This window comes from Haliotis rufescens, unplaced genomic scaffold (genome assembly GCF_023055435.1).
Source record: "Haliotis rufescens isolate VD_foot unplaced genomic scaffold, xgHalRufe1.0.p SCAF_2, whole genome shotgun sequence".
Lineage (NCBI taxonomy): Eukaryota > Metazoa > Mollusca > Gastropoda > Lepetellida > Haliotidae > Haliotis > Haliotis rufescens.
In genome coordinates this window covers 52,340,718-52,363,562 of record NW_025963890.1, presented here as the reverse complement: position 1 = coordinate 52,363,562, position 22,845 = coordinate 52,340,718, and the positions used below count along the sequence as shown (strand labels likewise).

The 22,845-nt window shown below is 43.3% G+C and overlaps 1 protein-coding gene across 1 annotated transcript in view; it reads left to right on the top strand.

Annotated features, from left to right (window-relative positions):
* LOC124118850 (diphosphoinositol polyphosphate phosphohydrolase 1-like) overlaps positions 1-22,845 on the top strand; it is a 56,679-nt gene that overhangs the window by 17,525 nt on the left and 16,309 nt on the right. The window contains exons 2-3 of the mRNA XM_046481121.2: positions 9,738-9,893; positions 12,373-12,457. Coding sequence (XP_046337077.1) covers positions 9,738-9,893; positions 12,373-12,457 — 241 coding nt within the window. The remainder of the gene's footprint in view (positions 1-9,737; positions 9,894-12,372; positions 12,458-22,845) is intronic.

Here is a 22,845-nt window from a genome sequence, read left to right as displayed (position 1 = left end):
GGGACACGAAAATACAATTCCGAAGCTTTCATTCATATTTATTACAGAACTACATGGCATCAAACATTTTGACTCATTTTCCAACTTATAACTGTTTATGTAATAATTGCAGGTTTTTATATAATGCCTGATTAATTGAAAGTAGACATGTATGCTTAAAGGTTTTGAAATAATGTTTTTATTAAAGCACAATTATATCCCAGCACCTATAAGGTCCCTTTTCTCCTGTTGGGTCATACCCATGAAGATCTGAGGTAGAAAAGGTCTTCAGCAACCCATGCTTGCCGTAAGAGGCGACTATGCTTATCGTAAGAGGCGACTATGCTTATCGTAAGAGGCGACTATGCTTATCGTAAGAAGCGACTAAAGGGATTGGGTGGTCAGACTCGCCGACTTGGTTGATGCATGTCATCAATCTCAATTGTGTGGATCGATGCTCATGATGTCAATCACTGGATTGTCTGGGCCAGACTTGATTATTTACAGACCACCATCATATAGCTGAAATATTGCTGAGTGTGGTGTTCAATTAAAAACAACCAACCTGTATAATGTGGCATTCAAGGGAGATAACTCCGTAATCATGTAATGGCTTTCCAAGTGTTATGCAAATACCTGGTATGTGTGCTGAATCTGAGTGTCAGCTAGGCTCGGTACAATCGGCCCAGTTTTGGCTGTTGACTGTGCCCTGATTGCTGGTGATACTGTTAGAATACAACTGCTTTGGCAAGATTTCAGGCCATGTTACAAGAAGTTGTCTGCTATGTACAGTGGTCCAGATTCCAGAGATTGTAGATAGAATGTAGATGCATAGTTGTTCTTGCCTGCCTGTCTCAGTACTGAGGGGAGACAACTCCTGCCTGTTGGGAGGATGCTTTTACAATAGCATCCATCATTTGTTCACTCACATTAATGTCCATGAAGTGCTTACTTACAATAGAATCCGTCAATCGTTTACTTACATTAACGTTCATGAAGTGCTTACTTACAATAGCATCCGTCAATCGTTTACTTACAAAAGCATCTGTCAATCATTTACTTACAAAAGCATCCGTCAATCGTTTACTTGCAAAAGCAGCGTCCGTCCGCCCGGCTGCGTCATACCAAAGGATGTTAAAAGATGGTACTTGTTGTTACCCTGTCTGGCTCTCGGCAATAAGGGTCTAAAACAAGGACTGGTCGGCTCGGAGTCCGTATGTCTGAGTGGGGTATTCATGTTAAACTGTGGCATGGTATCTTAGTGGGCTAGCACTATAAATCGGCATCAGTCCGGACTAGTACAAGCAGCCACACAAACACACACACGTACATGCACATCGCTATATAAGTGCAATAATCATGGACGAGATGTTAAACCCCATTTCACCTCACCTCACCTACTTACAAAAGCATCCATCAAGTGTTTACTCACAAAAGCATCCATCAAGTGTTTACTTACAATAGTATCCGTTAATTGTTTACTTACAAAAACATCCATCAAGTGTTAACTACCAATAACGTCCATCAAGTCTTTGCTGTCAAGTCTTTTTCTTGTTGCAACATAACAGTTTTATCTGACAGGCTGATTAATGTCATGAAATATAGTTGATGAAATACCTTGATAGGCTTTTGTAGTGGAGAAAAAAGTTGTTACCATGGATACATAAACACAAACTTTCGAAACATTGTTTGTAATGTTATAATTAATGATGTTACTTGTAGTTTTAAAGTGGGCAAAATCAATTGTGAGAAACCATTATTGTCCCAACAATGGGGTCAATCCTTCTCCATGATAGCTGTGTGCCTGACTTGTGGAACAGTGTTTGATGACTAAGACACCGACAATTTGATATTCTATAGGGGCCCGGGATTCTGTATCGTGTGAGTGAGTGAGTGAATATGGTTTTTACGCCGCTTTTAGCAATATTCCCGCAATATCACGGTGGGGGACACCAGAAATGGGCTTCACACATTGTACCCATGTCGGGAATTGAACCCGGGTCTTTGGCGTGACGAGCGAACGCTTTAACCACTAGGCTACCCGACCGCCCCTGATTCTGTATCGAGACTAGATATTGTTCAGTTACTGTTTCAAAACCAGATATGTATTTATTCAAAACTATGACTCTGAATTCTTTTAAAGAAAAACTCCTTGTAACAATGTAATTTTTGTGCCAGCCAATTTCTTTGTTTTTCAACAGTCTATAACATAATTATATTTTTCAGTAATTTTTGGGTACACTTGATCTTCTTTGATAAGGTGATGAAGGAGTAAGTTTATACTCCGAAACGTTGTCTTCCTCATAATAAAGAAGTTGACACACAGTCTTAAATTTTCCTCCTTATGTATATCGCTTCTGAAAGCCATTCAAAGACTCGTCTCTGCATGTTGATCAAGTATTCCAAGATTGCCATCACCCTCAGGGTAATAGTCATATCAATTACATAGTATTGAGTACTTGTCAAATATTTGTGTTGGTGAATCTGGTGTTGGTGTAATCTTACATGAATAACAGAAGTTGTTTGCGGACTGGCCCGACACACGGCTAGTAACAGGCTGTAATGCCATGTAATTATTTCGGAATAGCCTCACTCAATACTATCCCTCATACATTAAACGGAAACAAATTTTTATCAAATGAGTTTATTCATGTTTTTATCATTAATCATCCCAAGTGGGGAATTTTGATGAAGAATATCGTAGTTCATGCATGTTATTTGAAAGTGAAATTGATAATGCTAATGGTACCCTGGACAATTTTTCTGTGAAAATTTCATCCGCATTCAGGAATGGAAAGTGAGAGGGAAAAAGTTGAATCTAGACGAAGGAAGAGAAAAAAAGCTTCTGAATTGTTTTTGATGGAGATGAAAGAGCGCTGTCATCTTTCTTTTCGCTTTGACAATTACCAGTGGCTCCCTCTAGCAGAGGGTCAGACACAGCCATTGGCTGAAACACTGCTGACATCAGCAATTGGAAATACGGCTCACCGATGAAAAAAAAATCATTGAATTTCTTTAAGTTTTCTCTGACTTCTTAAAAAGCTTCATTTGAAATCCTTTAAGAAGTGGAGTCCTGCCTTAATGTGGGCATTTTGGGAAGAGAATCAATGAGAGAAGTCAGAGTCAGTTGGCTATGTGGGTTTGGAGGAACTCATGTTTAGATGCTGAGTATAGTGGCTTACTATAGGTTGCCTGTAGACACCTTGCATGTGTTAAGGGACATTCGGCTAGCACAGTGGTTAAACTGTTGGCTTGTCATACACACGTTCAGGGTTCGATTTGCCACATGGTGATCAATAAGCTGAAACTGAGAAGTCTGCTGATGAATTCCTTCGACAGATGTCTATGTTGATATTTGTTGCATTGTAAAGAATCTGGCTACAGTGTTATATTGGTTGGTACAGTGTTATATTGGTAGGTACAGTGTTATATTGGTTGGTACAGTGTTATATTGGTAGGTACAGTGTTAAATTGGTAGGTACAGTATTATATTGGTTGGTACAGTGTTATATTGGTTGGTACAGTGTTATATTGGTAGGTACAATGTTATATTGGTAGGTACAGTGTTAAATTGGTAGGTACAGTGTTATATTGGTAGGTACAGTGTTATATTGGTAGGTACATTGTTATATGGGTAGGTACAGGGTTATAGTTGTAGGTACAGTGTTATATTGGTAGGTACAGTGTTATATTGGTAGGTACAGTGTTATATTGGTAGGTACAGTGTTATAGTGGTAGGTACAGTGTTATAGTGGTAGGTACAGTGTTATATTGGTAGGTACATTGTTATATGGGTAGGTACAGTGTTATATTGGTAGGTACATTGTTTTATTGGTAGGTACAGTGTTATATTGGTAGGTACAAAGTTATATTGGTAGGTGCAGTGTTATATTGGTAGGTACAGTGTTATATTGGTAGGTGCAGTGTTATATTGGTAGGTACACTATTATGTTTGTAGCTATAGTGCTGCCTACTTTGTTATATTGCTGCCGATTGGGGCTATGTAATGAATGCTACATAGGCAGGCTGTGGTGCTGTATAGAGCGAAGTGTCAGCTACAGTGTTGTGTTTCATGTCGGGAGATCTTGTTTGTAAATGAATACCTGAGATATTAAAACGTTTTCTGGTTCAACTATCTGGCAACCTTGGATTATTTATAGATATTTTGAGATAACATTTGGAAGAAATTCTTATGTTTATGTGTTTATGTTTTACACTGATATCAGTTGTGACCCCAGTAGCTCATCATTCAACTATCCAAGGCCATGTGCTTCACTCATGCTTCTGTTGTGTTGGAACCTTTGATAAATCCTAGACTTGCTCCAGGCTTTTGTTGTCTTGCAGATGATTCAGCCATGGTGCAATAATATACCTGTCTAAATATCTTGAGTTGCTAATTCTGTCTTGGTGATATATTGTGCTGATCTGACCATGCTGACTAAATATCTAGACTTGCTCATTTTGCCATGGTACTATAATGTGCCACCTTATTGCCATCTTCCAATATGTTTCCTGGATTTAAGAAAGATGCACATGCCTCAATCAAGACATCCGACTCGGACAAATTCTGGACACTTGTGATTGCACTGACGTTTGTAGTAGGGCCTGTTGATGTTGCTGCTGTTGTAGTAGTAGGGCCTGTTGATGTTGCTGCTGTTGTAGTAGGGCCTGTTGATGTTGCTGTTGTTGTAGTAGTAGGGCCTGTTGTATGTTGTTGCTGGTGTAGTAGGGTCTGTTGTATGTTGTTGCTGTTGTAGTAGTAGGGCCTGTTGTATGTTGCTGTTGTTGTAGTAGTAGTAGGGCCTGTGCATGTTGTTGCTGTTGTAGTAGGGCCTGTTGTATGTTGCTGTTGTAGTAGTAGGGCCTATTATATGTTGTTGCTGTTGTAGTAGTAGGGCCTGTTGATGTTGCTGCTGTTGTAATAGGGCCTGTTGTATGTTGCTGCTGTTGCCACATAGTTTAACCAATTGTATTGCCTTCTAGTTTTGTAAACCCACTGTATATTTTAATATTATTCACTGATCACATTGGTCATTTGTCTTATGTGGTTATTTACTGATTTCTGTACGTACCAATTTGTGTGTTAACCATTGTGTTTCAGTTTGAGAATCACCGCCTTACATAATCTTTCCTTATATGACTGTGTCAAGTTATTCATACGTTCTACTGGGGATGTGTCAAATTCCGGGCTTAGGTTTCAGCTTGTCAACGTTGACGCAGGAGTTGAGATGTGGAGGTAGTGATTCACATGTGTCACACGCGTCTATACCGTCCACATGCCACCTTCCCAGGAGATTGTAGTGTAAGGCAAGACCTTTCTGAAAAACTTGTTTTACAGACTCTGCCAATGCTACAAAGCACAATTTGTTTGCGTGCTAATTGACACCATAAAAACATGTTCCATACAATAATGGTTGTTTTGTTGTGGTAGTGGTTTGTTGTTTAATGCCGCACTCAGCAATATTCCAGCCATATGCATGATATGACAGCAGTCTGTAATTAAGTAATCCAGTGATTGACATCATGAGCATCGAACCATGCAGTTGGACTACAATGACATGCATCAAACAAGTCAGCGTGCCTGACCACCTGAGTCACCTGTTACGACAAGCATGGTCGCCTTTTATGGCAAGAATGGGTTGCTGAAGACCTATTCTATCTGGGATTTCCACAGATCCCACACAGTACTGCAAGAGAGCTACTATGTCTACAATGGCTTTACATCTATACAACCTTATCTGGTACTGTACTATCGTAAAGAATATATTAAAGAAAAACATTTGAAGAACAAACAAAAATAATCAGACATTTTTGTTGTGATTTTATTTCATTTCCAACCTACCGCCCGGAATGTTTTACATGAAACCCCTAAAATCCAAGACGTAATAGAAGCCATGCCTTCTCGATGAAGTGTTACAAAACATCCTTGTGGTGTTTACAAGTGAAACATTAACTTACAGTTCAACATTCCAAGTGAGGCAGGTGCGTGCTGTCAAATGCCATATTTTATCCATTGTTTGACCCATTCTGAACTGTGTAAATTGAAATTTCAGGTTATATTTTAGTTGTAAATGATGCGAGTAAAGTAACTCTCACACGTTACTATCATATGCGCTGTTGCCATGTAGATGTTACCTAAATGTTTGCTTCATGGATACTTGGATAGTTAGCTTTTGCACCCATGTTGACGGAGCAATAATGAATGAAACCAACTTTCAAATGGAAATGGGGATGACAAATTTTAGAAGGAACATGATGGTTTCACTATATTACCAATGGTCTGCCTAGTGAGTCTTGTTGGAGACACCTTTGGTCTAACATTGTTTCATGGAATAGCCCATGGTCTGCCTAGTGGGTCTTGTTGGAGACACCTTTGGTCTAACATTGTTTCACAGAATTGCCCATGGTCTGTCTAGTGGGTCTTGTTGGAGATACCTTTGGTCTAACATTGTTTCACGGAATTGCCCATGGTCTGTCTAGTGGGTCTTGTTGGAGACACCTTCGGTCTAACATTGTTTCACGGAATAGCCCATGGTCTGTCTAGTGGGTCTTGTTCGAGACATCTTTGGTCTAACATTGTTTCACGGAATTTCCCATGGTCTGTCTGGTGGGTCTTGTTGGAGATACCTTTGGTCTAACATTGTTTCATGGAATAGCCCATGGCCTGCCTAGTGGGTCTTGTTTGAGACACCTTTGGTCTAACATTGTTTCACGGAATTGCCCATGGTCTGTCTAGTGGGTCTTGTTGGAGACACCTTCGGTCTAACATTGTTTCACGGAATAGCCCATGGTCTGTCTAGTGGGTCTTGTTCGAGACACCTTTGGTCTAACATTGTTTCACGGAATTGCCCATGGTCTGTCTGGTGGGTCTTGTTGGAGATACCTTTGGTCTAACATTGTTTCATGGAATAGCCCATGGCCTGCCTAGTGGGTCTTGTTGGAGACACCTTTGGTCTAACATTGTTTCACGGAATTGCCCATGGTCTGTCTAGTGGGTCTTGTTGGAGACACCTTCGGTCTAACATTGTTTCACGGAATAGCCCATGGTCTGTCTAGTGGGTCTTGATCGAGACACCTTTGGTCTAACATTGTTTCACGGAATTGCCCATGGTCTGTCTGGTGGGTCTTGTTGGAGATACCTTTGGTCTAACATTGTTTCATGGAATAGCCCATGGCCTGCCTAGTGGGTCTTGTTGGAGACACCTTTGGTCTAACATTGTTTCACGGAATTGCCCATGGTCTGTCTAGTGGGTCTTGTTGGAGACACCTTCGGTCTAACATTGTTTCACGGAATAGCCCATGGTCTGTCTAGTGGGTCTTGTTCGAGACACCTTTGGTCTAACATTGTTTCACGGAATAGCCCATGGTCTGTCTGGTGGGTCTTGTTGGAGACACCTTTGGTCTAACATTGTTTCACGGTTTGCTTATGCTGTGTCTAGTGGGTCTTGTTCAAGATACCTTTGGTCTAACATTGTTTCACGGAATTGCCCATGGTCTGTCTAGTGGGTCTTGTTGGAGACACCTTCGGTCTGACATTGTTTCACGGTTTGCTTATGCTGTGTCTGGTGGGTCTTGTTCAAGATACCTTTGGTCTAACATTGTTTCACGGAATTGCCCATGGTCTGTCTAGTGGGTCTTGTTGGAGACACCTTCGGTCTGACATTGTTTCACGGTTTGCTTATGCTGTGTCTGGTGGGTCTTGTTCAAGATACCTTTGGTCTAACATTGTTTCACGGAATTGCCCATGGTCTGTCTGGTGGGTCTTGTTGGAGATACCTTTGGTCTAACATTGTTTCACGGAATTGCCCATGGTCTGTCTAGTGGGTCTTGTTGGAGATACCTTTGGTCTAACATTGTTTCATGGAATTGCCCATGGTCTGTCTAGTGGGTCTAGTTTGAGACACCTTCGGTCTGACATTGTTTCACGGTTTGCTTATGCTGTGTCTGGTGGGTCTTGTTCAAGATACCTTTGGTCTAACATTGTTTCACGGAATTGCCCATGGTCTGTCTAGTGGGTCTTGTTGGAGACACCTTCGGTCTGACATTGTTTCACGGTTTGCTTATGCTGTGTCTGGTGGGTCTTGTTCAAGATACCTTTGGTCTAACATTGTTTCACGGAATTGCCCATGGTCTGTCTGGTGGGTCTTGTTGGAGATACCTTTGGTCTAACATTGTTTCACGGAATTGCCCATGGTCTGTCTAGTGGGTCTTGTTGGAGATACCTTTGGTCTGACATTGTTTCACGGAATTGCCCATGGTTTGTCTAGTGGGTCTTGTTCAAGATACCTTTGGTCTGACATTGTTTCACGGAATTGCCCATGGTCTGTCTAATGGGTCTTTTTGGAGACACCTTCGGTCTGACATTGTTTCACGGAATTGCCCATGGTCTGTCTAGTGGGTCTTGTTGGAGATACCTTTGGTCTGACATTGTTTCACGGAATTGCCCATGGTCTGTCTAGTGGGTCTTGTTGGAGACACCTTCGGTCTGACATTGTTTCAGGGTTTTGCTTATGCTGTGTCTGGTGGGTTTTGTTGGCCCACCATCGGTCTGAAGCAATAGTCATTAAAAAGTCCTTGCGATAAGGTGAAACATTTCAAGTTTATCAGACAAGCTGATTCCCCTGGTTAGGAAGCGCTATATTACCAGTGACAGGCAATCTGTCTCCCTCCCTAGTGGATGGAACAGGTCAGACTGTCTTAGGAATGGAATGTTGTCACAGATTTGATCATTGGTCCCTCAAGTCTATGGATTGTGAAAGCTGAGTGGCAGAGATACAGTTGAATATACACCGGCAAACACTTAGCATTCTCCCTTCTGCCAAGCCCTTACTGTGTGATTTATGTGATTCTTCTATTTATACTAATGTTTTCGTCTGAAAACTTGAAATGACCTCCAAACTATCAGCAGCGAGATGTACAGGAGAATGAGTGAGTGAGTTGGGTTTAACGCCGCTTTTAACAGTATTACAGTTATATCACGGCATGTCAGCTTAATGTGGGAAGAAAGCCGGAAGTGATGCAGGTCTCAGACGTTTACCATTTCGGTGAAACCCACGAGCATGGGCATGGTGCTGACAAACATAATCGGGGCGAACCGGGATTCGAACCCACAATCATAGGTTTCTGGCATGCCCAAGGGACACAACTCTGCACGTAACTCTGCACAGCAAATCGCAGCATCTTAGACAACTAGGCCATCCGTGCCCCACGTATGAGTGAAGCATGCGTGGGAAGGTACCTTGTTCGGCATCTACACATGGAAATGCTTCAATCTTGGATTTATTCAATAAAATCTTTTTCACGCTCCATTTGCTCAGGTGGATAGGAAAACACCTCTTCACAAAGCATGAGGTCACCTGCGATAATTCCGTCTTCATATGACAAAGCAATAAGTTCCTTTATTGAGGGAGGGGGCACAGGTGGCCGAGTCGTCGATTGGCTGTGCAGAGTTGCATCCCTTGGGCCACCAGAAACATATGATTGTGGATCCCTGTTCGCCCCGATTATGTTTCTAGGTTTGTCAGCACCATACCCGTGCTCGTGGGTTTCACCGAAGTGGTAAAGCTCTGAGACCTGCATCACTTCGGGCTTTCCTCCCACATTAAGCTGACACGCTGTGATATAACTGGAATACTGTTAAAAGCGGCGTTAAAGTCAACTCACTCACTTTATTGAGGGGAGATTAAGGTGATGCGTTCTGTACCAAAGTCTGATTTTTTAGCAGTGCATTAAGCACGTGATAACTTTGTTTGTTGTAGATCCTTCTGGTGACAAGCAGCCGTTATAGAGATCGGTGGGTGGTTCCGGGAGGCGGCATAGAGCCGGAAGAGGAGACGAAGATTGCCGCATCTCGTGAGGCCCGGGAGGAAGCAGGGGTTTTGGGGCAGCTTGGCCGACACCTGGGGAACTTCGAAGTGAGTAGACTGTGATGAAGGCAGTAATCAAGATCCTGCTGTTGTAAGGTCATGCTGCTGTGGAGAGTGGCGGAAAGTGTCGCATTAGACACCTGCTGTTCACAACTGTCCTCGTCTTAATGACTTGTTCCATGAGAGCTAGTATGGAGGAGAGACAATGAGCATAGAGGGTCGTGGATACATTGAGATTGACTGTCCTGAATACTATGAGCATAGAGGGTCGTGGATACATTGAGATTGACTGTCCTGAATACAATGAGCATAGAGGGTCGTGGATACATTGAGATTGACTGTCCTGAATACAATGAGCATAGAGGGTCCTGGAAACAATGAGCATAGAGAGTTCTGGATACAATGAGCATAGAGGGTTATGGATACATTGAGATTGAGGGTTCTGGATACAATGAGCATATAGGACTCTGGATACAATGGGCATAGGGGGTCCTGATTACAATGATCATTGAGGGGTGTGGATACAATGAGCAAAGAGGGTCTTGGATACAATAAGCATAGAGGGTCGTGGATACCTTGAGATTGAGGGTCCTGGATACAATAAGTATAGAGGGTTATGGATACATTGAGATTGAGGGTCCTGAATACAATGAGCATAGAGGTCGTGGATACAATGAGCATTGAGGATCCTGGATACAATGGGCCTAGGAGTTCCTGATTACAATGAGCATAGAGGGTCTTGGATACAATGAGCATAGACTATCCTAGATACAATGAGCATGGAGGGTCGTTGATACAATGAGCAAAGAGGGTCTTGGATACAATGAGCATAGAGGGTCCTAGATACAATGAGCATAGAGGGTCCTGGATACAATGAACATAGAGGATCCTGGATACAATGAGCATAAGGGTCCTGAATACAATGAGCATAGAGGGTCCTGGATACAATGAGCACAGAGGGTCCTGGATACAATGAGAATAGATGATCCTGATTAAATGAGCATAGAGGGTCCTGGATACAATGAGCATAGGGGGTCCTGTATACAATGAGCACAGAGGGTCCTGAATACAATGAGCATAGAGGGTCCTGAATACAATGAGCATAGAGGGTCCTGGATACAATGAGCATAGGGGGTCCTGATTACAATGAGCATAGAGGGTCCTGATTACAATGAGCTTAGAGGATCCTGAATACAATGAGCTTAGAGGGTCCTGAATACAATGAGCTGAGAGGGTCCTGAATACGAATAACATAGAGGGTCCTGAATACAATGAGCTTAGAGGGTCCTGAATACGAAGAACATAGAGGGTACTGAATACGATGAGCTTAGAGGGTCCTGAATACAATGAGCTTAGAGGGTCCTGAATACAATGAGCATAGAGGGTCCTGATTACAATGAGCATAGAGGGTCCTGGATACAATGAGCATAGGGGGTCCTGATTACAATGAGCTTAGAGGGTCCTGAATACAATGAGCATAGAGGGTCCTTGATACAATGATCATAGAGGGTCCTGAATCCAATGAGCACAGAGGGTCCTGAATACAATGAGCATAGAGGCCCCTAATACAATGAGCATAGAGGGTCCTGGATACAAAGAGCATAGGGGGTCCTGATTACAATGAGCATAGAGGGTCCAGAATACAATGAGCATAGAGGGTCCTGGATATAATGAGCATAGAGGGTCCAGAATACAATGAGCATAGAGGGTCCTGAATACAATGAGCATAGAGTGTCCTGATTACAATGAGCATAGAGGGTCCTAGATGCAGTGAGTATAGAGGGTCCTGAATACAATGAGCATAGAGGGTCCTGAATACGAAGAGCATAGAGGGTCCTGATTACAATGAGCTTAGAGGGTCCTGAATACAATGAGCTTAGAGGGTCCTGAATACAATGAGCTGAGAGGGTCCTGAATACAATGAGCATAGAGAGTCCTGAATACAATGAGCTTAGAGGGTCCTGAATACGAAGAACATAGAGGGTACTGAATACAATGAGCATAAAGGGTCCTGAATACAATGAGCATAGAGAGTCCTGAATATGATGAGCTTAGAGGGTCCTGAATACAATGAGCATAGAGGGTCCTGAATACAATGAGCATAGAGAGTCCTGAATATGATGAGCTTAGAGGGTCCTGAATACGAAGAACATAGAGGGTCCTGAATACAATTAGCATAGAGGGTCCTGAATACAATGAGCATAGAGAGTCCTGAATACGATGAGCTTAGAGGGTCCTGAATACGAATAACATAGAGGGTCCTGAATACAATGAGCTTAGAGGGTCCTGAATACGAAGAACATAGAGGGTTCTGAATACGATGAGCATAGAGGGTCCTGAATACGATGAGCTTAGAGGGTCCTGAATACGATGAGCTTAGAGGGTCCTGAATACGATGAGCTTAGAGGGTCCTGAATACGAGGGGATTAGGGGACTCCCCACCATCCATCCACTGACCCCAACCAAGATCCCACCAACTGCTCATCTCCCAGTTGTAGAGGTACATCTCTCTCCATCTCTCTTTCAGAATGAAGATAAGAAACACCGGACCTCTGTGTTTACGTTTGTAGTGACAGATTTGTTAGACGAGTGGGAGGATTCCAAAAGTATGGGTAAGTGTCTCTGTTGTCATGACGACTACATATCATGATGTCTCGATAGGGCGATGTCTCTGTGTGGTACTTTCATAGGTCAAAGTGGTAGAGCGTCAGCACGAAGAGTGGAAGGTCCGGGGTTTGATCCCCCGCCGCGTCATACCAATCAACTACATCCAAATTGATGGAATTTGTTATCAAATAAAAAGAAACAACAATATCGGTTTTGAAACATTTACTGCAATCAACACCAATGTCACTATTGAACGTGACGTCACCTATAGATCCCTATCCTATGACATCACCTAACAACGGGCGTGATAATGGCCCGTTGTCAAGCAATATGAGGGCATTATCAAGTTACAGTGGCCCGCTCATTTTTGATAACATGTGGGCGGTTTAATGATAATTCTGTCCATTTTAGCTATAATTTAAACTGAAGCATGGTGTCTCAGTGTGCTGGCACTACAGACTAGTACAAGCAGCCACACAAGCACACACATGTATGCACGTTGCTATATAGGTGCAATAATCTTGGACGCAACGTTAATCCTCATTTTGCCTCACCTCCACAGGGCAAACTAAAGGAGAAATAATTGTATCAAGGTTTGAAGGCAACAGAAGGAAAATCAGCGGTTGAGTTAGATTGATTACATGTTACTAATGGCTGTGTCATTAACACAGGGCATGGGAGTAACATGAAAGTAACAATATTAGGGTTTGGATCTCAGAGTTCATGAAGTAGTATTGCATTAAGTTCATTTTGACCAATTAAGGTTTTCCCGGTTGAAGCCTCAGTCAGTGACACGTTTCGTATATGGACTCGCATGAGTGTGTGTGGTTTCTGTCATTACCCCCAAGTCTTCATCCAGCCCTCCCGATACTCAATACAGCTAAACTTGTTTGCCATTGATTTGAATTTAACACACAGCATAAAAAATGTCGCCAGCAGCCCTGGCCGTGATGCTTGATAATGTTGTAATGGGGCAGCTTTCTGATGTGGCCAGAAATGACTTTCATTGTCATTGTCTTCAGCACGATGTGTTTGAATCCTAAGCCAGACGTATTGGCCAAAATTAAACATAATCGCCAAACTATTGACTCGCGACACTATAGTCGTGTTTACCACTTCAACCCCCTGGCATTTGCAAATTAGAAATTCCATAATGGTTGCTCTGAAGATGCAGGAGACTTGGATTGGAGTGGTCATTACCATAACGAGCCTGCAATAGAATCCGAATTTGTCAAGTTTGTGCTGGCATTAACAGAGTGTGAAAAAATAGAGAGACGACATGTTTGAGGAACACTGACAGTCTATATTTGGCTGCTTGCTTGAGGACCTGGTTTGCCTTACCCACGTCTTGTGGAATCCGCAGGAAATGGCCACCGATTGAAAGCAAGCTAACACAAAGATATCTGGGCGACATTTGTTGGTGACATGCCCTGGGGACAGTGTGCACTACCGTAAATCCTGTAGTAGAAGCTCACTTAGATTTGAGAAGCATTTAAATGTTAACATAGAAATAGTGACCTTTGCAGATGTCGAGCAATTCTAAGCAGTCCTTGTGAGGTCTTGAAAAAACGGTGTGTCCTCCATGGTGTGTTAGTCATGCATGCTGGAGGTGAAACTGTTCTGATACTGGCCAGGTCTTTGCTGTTTCCCACATAAACAGCATGCGGATAGAGTGTATCAATTAATTATTATATCAATGTCTTATATTATTTACAAAATGACCATTTAGGGTTTCGTGTAGATGAGATTGATGAGGTCTTCTGTAAGTTACAGGGTTTAGTTTTGAAACCTTTTTTCTATATATAATATTAAAATTGAATAATTAAAAATTACAGATGTTGAACTGAGTACATCTCTTGGATGTGTAACTTCGGGGTTTCTTCCCTTGGGTGACCTACTGGGGTGTCACCAATCTACTGCTGAGGGGTATTAAATACAAGGCTTTTACTCTAAATACATTAATCTGAACTTGGGGTATCAGACAATCCATATATCCTGTTGTTCTGTGGTGATTCTTGTAATTACACTGAATATCAATGGAACTTTATGATGTATTTCAGTATAACAGCATAAGACTTCCCTAACGACTTGGACATAACTAGGAGATCAGCCTACTGTGTTTTGAAATTTGAGGTAGCCTCATTGTAGGTTAGATACCTCTTATTTTTAATTAGGGTTATTAAAATTCAACATGAATTCTTTGGTGTGGGAGAAGATGTTGAGTGAAGCGGCCTGGGATGAATCCAGTGTTTTGAGTGGGTTTTCATTCTGAATTTAAAAAACACAGACTTTAAACAAAATATGTCTGTCTGTACTCAAACATCGTCATAATTTGCTCACATATATGACTGAGAGTGCCATCATATAGCTGGAGTATTGCTGAGTGCTGCGTTAAACAACCAACCAACCAACCGACCAATGACATTGAGAGTATGTGTAGCAGAGCTACTTCATGTCAAACATGAAGTGGGAAGCCCAGACGAAAATGAAGCAAGTCTTGCAAGGTCTAGTTTAAGGGCCTCCAAGACCCTAGAAAATATCTAAAAAAAGAGAGTCCAACTCAAGTCTAGATTGCCTCAGACCTTGGAATTAAAGGATTCTGAAGCTTTGTTTGTAAACAAAGCCCCAGGCTTACTCGAGGAGCGCCTTATTCTGCAACAGAATATTCTTCTCCAGTGACCACACAGCGGGTGTAGGTTTATCATGTGGCTGGGCCTTTCTCTTTTTTGTAAAGAAATACACTTATTCTTAAGTAAGAACAGACGGGCCTAATGCAAGCCTTTTGATGTGCTTCATATATTGTATTGTGTTATTATATTGGCACTACTACAACTTCGACAGTGAGGGGCATGGCACTATAAGCTTTACGCATCAAAGCGACCTTATCGCTAGCTCTCCGTAGGGCTTCGAGGACAGGACATGGAGGATAAATACACGATATGACAATATGATAGAGGTACTAGGCTGGCCGCAAGGAACTCTGGGTAGGTGAGTGATTCCATGGCTTCATACGACCAAGGCATTTATAGTGTTATCTTGGTAAACACTGGCTTCTAATCTAATCCAGATGGCAATGAATAGTTTGTAACTCATCTGTAAAAAAACAACACAAGCCTTCTCTTCAATTTGCCTCTAATAAAATACATTACTCAAGCCAGTGTACTCTGCGCAGCGCTTGCGTTGTTGGCTTCACTGTGCAAAGCACAACTGATTTGGATTGAGAATTGAATTGGCATGTGACGTCACACTCCGAAATTATTTCATGCATAATTAAAAACACAGAACTTTTGATGTACTGTCCCTTTAAGGGCACCATTTGGAATTTATTTTTTTTATTTTTTAGATTTATATTTTTAAATAAGATAACTTTATTTCTGGGACTAAATGTAGGTCTAGGTTTAGTTGTGACAGCATGTCACTATTTTGACATCAGACCAATCTTTTTGATGTGAAAGATATGACGTCACAATCAAGCTATCTGTTGTCCCTAAAAGTTGAAATAAACTCTTATAGTTGATTTCTCTTGTGCTTTCTGCCCAAAATGTTTTGCCACATACTTCGAAGGCTGTAGTAGCCACAACACTCCATTTTGTTATTTAAGAGAAGCCTTTTGACAATGACTGAGAAAGAAGTTATATCAATATTAGCCTCCATGGCTTGTTTCAATCAGAGGTGGTTATTGTTATTTGATACCTCTGATTGGCCAATCAGAATTGAGTAATTTCCACATTGATTGTAGAGTTTAGTTTGACACCTGACACCGACATTTACTTCCACCATTGAATTGTTAGGTTACTACAAGAAAGGGCGGTCGGGTAGCCAAGTGGTTAAAGACCCAGGTTCGATTCCCGACATGGGTACAATGTGTGAAGCCCATTTCTGGTGTCCCCCGCTGTGATATAGCTGGAATATTGCTAAAAGCGGCGTATAACCATCCTCACTCACTCACTCATTGCTGATAGACACCTTGCAATATCAGGGCTCGATATAAATGTGAGACTGTGGATAACATGCCAGCTGAGAGTCTGATTTTCCTCTTTATAACCGCTGCCTGTTGTATTGTAGGTATCTTCCCATCTCATAACATATGTTTGTTAGCAACTTTCTACCACTGATAATTTGTTTTTTACCGAACTGAACATGCATCAACCAAGTCGGCAGGTTTATTTTTTGTCAGCAGTTACCCTGTGGTTGGTTGGTTGTTGTTTAATGCAGCACTCAGCAATATTCCAGCTGTATGACGGCGATCTGTAAATGATTGAGTCTGGACCAGACAATCCAGTGATTGACATCTGATCATGAGTATCGATCCAAGCAATTCGGATACAATGACATACATCAACGTAGTCAGCGAGTCTGACCACCTGATCCCGTTAGTCGCCTCTAACGACAAGCAAAGTCGCCTTTTTGGGCAAGCATGGGTTGCTGAAGACCTATTCTACCCCGGATCAGTTCCCCTGTCAATCAATTGATCAGTGAAAGGATATATTTTTTATCTTATTTACCTCATGATTTCATTTTAATACTGAGAATTTTCAATGATTTAATAGTTTTATCTTAGTAAACTGTATTTTTCATATCTGGATTTGTTTACTTGATTTTTACTGAAATGAAAATGTTATCTAAAAAGATTATATTGGTTTCAAAATATAATGCTTGGAAAATGGTTCAATATTATTTCTGAATATCATAAGTGCATTGTCTGATAATCGCATGATCTGGCAGATGGTATTTAGGTCAAACTATGGATGTTTACAAATAGTGTTTTTTCCTTACCTAATCACTGAAGGGTTATGTTGTTTGGTAGATTGGCGCTATCCACAGCATTAATGTGAATGTACTCAACTGGAACCAAGAGGGGCAACATTTACACTTCAGCTCCATTGATCAGTGGAGTTTATCGGAGGACATACTCTCAGTCTGTGATCTCATTAGCTTGAATATCGCATTATGATGCTTCCTGTACACACGTTTACTGAGCAGGGGCATTGTGGGACGTCGGGAGACACCTCTTGCAGGCTCGCGGGAAGTTAAGTTGATTATGATTGATTGAGCAAATGGTGCAGCTTATAGATGAGGGAAAATGGTGATATTCTAATCTCTTGTGTGACTAGACGTGGTGGTCATCTCTCATCAAAGAGCCTGGGTAGTCATTGGTGGTGAGGCAGTACAGGGTGGGAGGTTATATGTGTTGCTGCTTGTGGATGAGGCGAGAGAGGGTGATGGGCTTGAGCCATATAGTTTACCACAGAGTGTTACATTGGTAGCCATAATTGTTATTGCTTGGGTATTGATCACCAACCAACATGTAATTACTGTTGAATAAAACAAGGCTTTTTTTCATCCTGCCAAATGTGTTAAATGTGATAGTACTAAATATGTCTTTGAGGGGAAGAAATGACACTTTTTCTTTTATTTCATGTGTTCGTTTTAGCACTTGATAGGGCGGATTTAATTCTTTCGGACCATACAGTTGTATGTGGAAATAATTTAGTATAAGAAGTCCTATGGAGGATCGGATGGTTACGTTCTGTGTACGTTTGGGTACGGTCCCCCATCTCAAGTCGGGTATACTCACTAACTCACTGACTCAAGCCTTCAGGGGCACTCGGGTATACTCACTAACTCACTGACTCAAGCCTTCAGGGGCGGTCTGGTATACTCACTGACTCAAGCCTTCAGGGTCACTCGGGTATACTCACTGACTCAAGCCTTCAGGGGCGGTCTGGTATACTCACTGACTCAAGCCTTCAGGGGCACTCGGGTATACTCACTAACTCAAGCCTTCAGGGGCACTCGGGTATACTCACTGACTCAAGCCTTCAGGGGCACTCGGGTATACTCACTGACTCAAGCCTTCAGGGGCGGTCTGGTATACTCACTGACTCAAGCCTTCAGGGGCACTCGGGTATACTCACTGACTCAAGCCTTCAGGGGCGGTCTGGTATACTCACTGACTCAAGCCTTCAGGGGCGATCTGGTATACTCACTGACTCAAGCCTTCAGGGGCGGTCGGGTATACTCACTGACTCAAGCCTTCAGGAGTGGTCTGGTATACTCACTGACTCACTGACTCAAACCTTCAGGGGCGGTCTGGTATACTCACTGACTCAAGCCTTCAGGGGCTGTCTGGTATACTCACTGACTCACTGACTCAAGCCTTCAGGGGTGGTCTGGTATACTCACTGACTCAAGCCTTCAGGGGTGGTCTGGTATACTCACTGACTCACTGACTCAAGCCTTCAGGGATGGTATGGTATACTCACTGACTCAAGCCTTCAGGGGTGGTATGGTATACTTACTGACTCAAGCCTTCAGGGGCGGTCTGGTATACTCACTCACTGACTCAAGCCTTCAGGGGTGGTATGGTATACTTACTGACTCAAGCCTTCAGGGGTGTTCTAGTATACTCACTGACTCAAGCCTTCAGGGGCGGTCTGGTATACTCACCAACTCACTGACTCAAGCCTTCAGGGGTGTTCTAGTATACTCACTGACTCAAGCCTTCAGGGGCACTCGGGTATACTCACTGACTCAAGCCTTCAGGGGCTGTCTGGTATACTCACTGACTCACTGACTCAAGCCTTCAGGGGTGGTCTGGTATACTCACTGACTCAAGCCTTCAGGGGTGGTCTGGTATACTCATTGACTCAAGCCTTCAGGGGTGGTCTGGTATACTTACTGACTCAAGCCTTCAGGGGCGGCCTGGTATACTCACTGACTCAAGCCTTCAGGGGCGGTCTGGTATACTCACTGACTCACTGACTCAAGCCTTCAGGGGCGGTCTGGTATACTCACTGACTCACTGACTCAAGCCTTCAGGGGCAGTCTGGTATACTCACTGACTCACTGACTCACTGACTCAAGCCTTCAGGGGTGGTCTGGTATACTCACTGACTCAAGCCTTCAGGGGCGGTCTGGTATACTCACTGACTCACTGACTCAAGCCTTCAGGGGCACTCGGGTATACTCACTGACTCACTGACTCAAGCCTTCAGGGGTGGTCTGGTATACTCACTTACTCTCTGACTCAAGCCTTCAGGGGCTGTCTGGTATACTCACTGACTCACTGACTCAAGCCTTCAGGGGTGGTCTGGTATACTCACTGACTCAAGCCTTCAGGGGCGGTCTGGTATACTCACTGACTCACTGACTCAAGCCTTCAGGGGCGCTCGGGTATACTCACTGACTCAAGCCTTCAGGGGCTGTCTGGTATACTCACTGACTCAAGCCTTCAGGGGTGGTCTGGTATACTCACTGACTCAAGCCTTCAGGGGTGGTCGGGTATACTCACTGACTCAAGCCTTCAGGGGTGGTCTGGTATACTCACTGACTCACTGACTCAAGCCTTCAGGGGCTGTCTGGTATACTCACTAACTCACTGACTCAAGCCTTCAGGGGCAGTCTGGTATACTCACTGACTCACTGACTCAAGCCTTCAGGGGCAGTCTGGTATACTCACTGACTCACTGACTCAAGCCTTCAGGGGCGGTCTGGTATACTCACTGACTCAAGCCTTCAGGGGTGGTCTGGTATACTCACTGACTCAAGCCTTCAGGGGCGGTCTGGTGTACTCACTGACTCAAGCCTTCAGGGGTGGTCTGGTATACTCACTGACTCAGCCCTTCAGGGGTGGTCTGGTATACTCACTAACTCACTGACTCAAGCCTTCAGGGGTGGTCTGGTATACTTACTGACTCAAGCCTTCAGGGGTGGTCTGGTATACTCACTAACTCACTGACTCAAGCCTTCAGGGGCTGTCTGGTATACTCACTGACTCACTGACTCAAGCCTTCAGGGGTGGTCTGGTATACTCACTGACTCTCTGACTCAAGCCTTCAGGGGCACTCGGGTATACTCACTGACTCACTGACTCAAGCCTTCAGGGGTGGTCTGGTATACTCACTTACTCTCTGACTCAAGCCTTCAGGGGCTGTCTGGTATACTCACTGACTCACTGACTCAAGCCTTCAGGGGTGGTCTGGTATACTCACTTACTCTCTGACTCAAGCCTTCAGGGGCTGTCTGGTATACTCACTGACTCTCTGACTCAAGCCTTCAGGGGCTGTCTGGTATACTCACTGACTCAAGCCTTCAGGGGCTGTCTGGTATACTCACTGACTCAAGCCTTCAGGGGCTGTCTGGTATACTCACTAACTCACTGACTCAAGCCTTCAGGGGTGGTCTGGTATACTTACTGACTCAAGCCTTCAGGGGTGGTCTGGTTTACTCACTGACTCACTGACTCAAGCCTTCAGGGGCTGTCTGGTATACTCACTGACTCACTGACTCAAGCCTTCAGGGGTGGCGTGGTATACTTACTGACTCAAGCCTTCAGGGGTGGTCTGGTATACTCACTGACTCACTGACTCAAGCCTTCAGGGGTGGTCTGGTATACTCACTGACTCAAGCCTTCAGGGGTGGTCTGGTATACTCACTGACTCACTGACTCAAGCCTTCAGGGGTGGTCTGGTATACTCACTGACTCACTGACTCAAGCCTTCAGGGGTGGTCTGGTATACTCACTGAGTCACTGACTCAAGCCTTCAGGGGTGGTCTGGTATACTCACTGACTCACTGACTCAAGCCTTCAGGGGCTGTCTGGTATACTCACTGACTCACTGACTCAAGCCTTCAGGGGTGGCGTGGTATACTTACTGACTCAAGCCTTCAGGGGTGGTCTGGTATACTCACTGACTCACTGACTCAAGCCTTCAGGGGTGGTCTGGTATACTCACTGACTCACTGACTCAAGCCTTCAGGGGTGGTGTGGTATACTTACTGACTCAAGCCTTCAGGGGTGGCGTGGTATACTTACTGACTCAAGCCTTCAGGGGTGGTCTGGTATACTCACTGACTCACTGACTCAAGCCTTCAGGGGTGGTCTGGTATACTCACTGAGTCACTGACTCAAGCCTTCAGGGGTGGTCTGGTATACTCACTGACTCACTGACTCAAGCCTTCAGGGGCTGTCTGGTATACTCACTGACTCACTGACTCAAGCCTTCAGGGGTGGCGTGGTATACTTACTGACTCAAGCCTTCAGGGGTGGTCTGGTATACTCACTGACTCACTGACTCAAGCCTTCAGGGGTGGTCTGGTATACTCACTGACTCACTGACTCAAGCCTTCAGGGGTGGTGTGGTATACTTACTGACTCAAGCCTTCAGGGGTGGCGTGGTATACTTACTGACTCAAGCCTTCAGGGGTGGCCTGGTATACTCACTGACTCATGCCTTCCCATGGTTTGTCTGGTCCAGATTCAAATTTACACAGGTTGTGGGATATTGTAGCACATCTCACGTTCATAGAAGTATGGTATATGTTGTATGATTCACATTCATTGAAGTATGGTATATGTTGGATGATTCACATTCATAGAAGTATGGTATATGTTGGATGATTCACATTCATAGAAGTATGGTATATGTTGGATGATTCGAATTCATTGAAGTATGGTATATGTTGGATGATTCACATTCATTAAAGTATGGTATATATTGGATGATTTACATTCATTGAAGTATGGTATATATTGGATGATTCACATTCATTGAAGTATGGTATATGTCTGATGATTCACATTCATTGAAGTATGGTATATATTGGATGATTCACATTCATTGAAGTATGGTATATTTTTGGATGATTCACATTGATGTAGGGGAAGTTTGACGGTCAATACTCACTCCTGATCGTGCACACATGCACAAGTATATATTCTATTTATTCTGTAGTGCTGTCTGTTAGACAAGGTGAAAACACAACTTGTCACGTATGTTCTGTTTTGTCTTTCCAGTTTTTACACTATACCTTTTAGCATAACTGAGAATCATATAAATAATGAAATCAATGAATTGGTAATTAGTTGCCAGAAAAGCAGCTTCAAAGACGTGTGTTCAGCTGGTGAGCTCTTGGGTGTTGATTGTGTTGGTTACAGCCTCGCAATCTGCGTTGAAGCTCAGATTAGACACAGTGTGTAGACGGTGTTGCAGTGACGTGGAGGGGCAGTTGTATCCAGTTGTTACTATCGTCTGGAGAGTGTAATTGATCCCTCCCATACAGACAAGGCCGCGGGAGACGGCCCCAGATGCTTGCGGAATACCCCATTGCTTAAGCTTCCATAAAAAATAGCAGCTTGGGAATTGGGAGTGAGGAGAGGGGGGGATTTATTTGTAGACTAGAAATCGTTCTCGTAGATAATTTTATCCTGAAATGTTAATGACTTCACTGCACTCCGGTTCATGTAGATGTCATTATATGCTGGTGTGCTTCTTTGATGGCTTCCATCTCACAGTAGTTGTGTAAAACTTTGATTGTGTCCTGCCACTAAAGAAGCTTCTCAGTGCTGAAGCTAGCTTGTCCATGCTGAAGGAAACTCCTCGATGCTGAA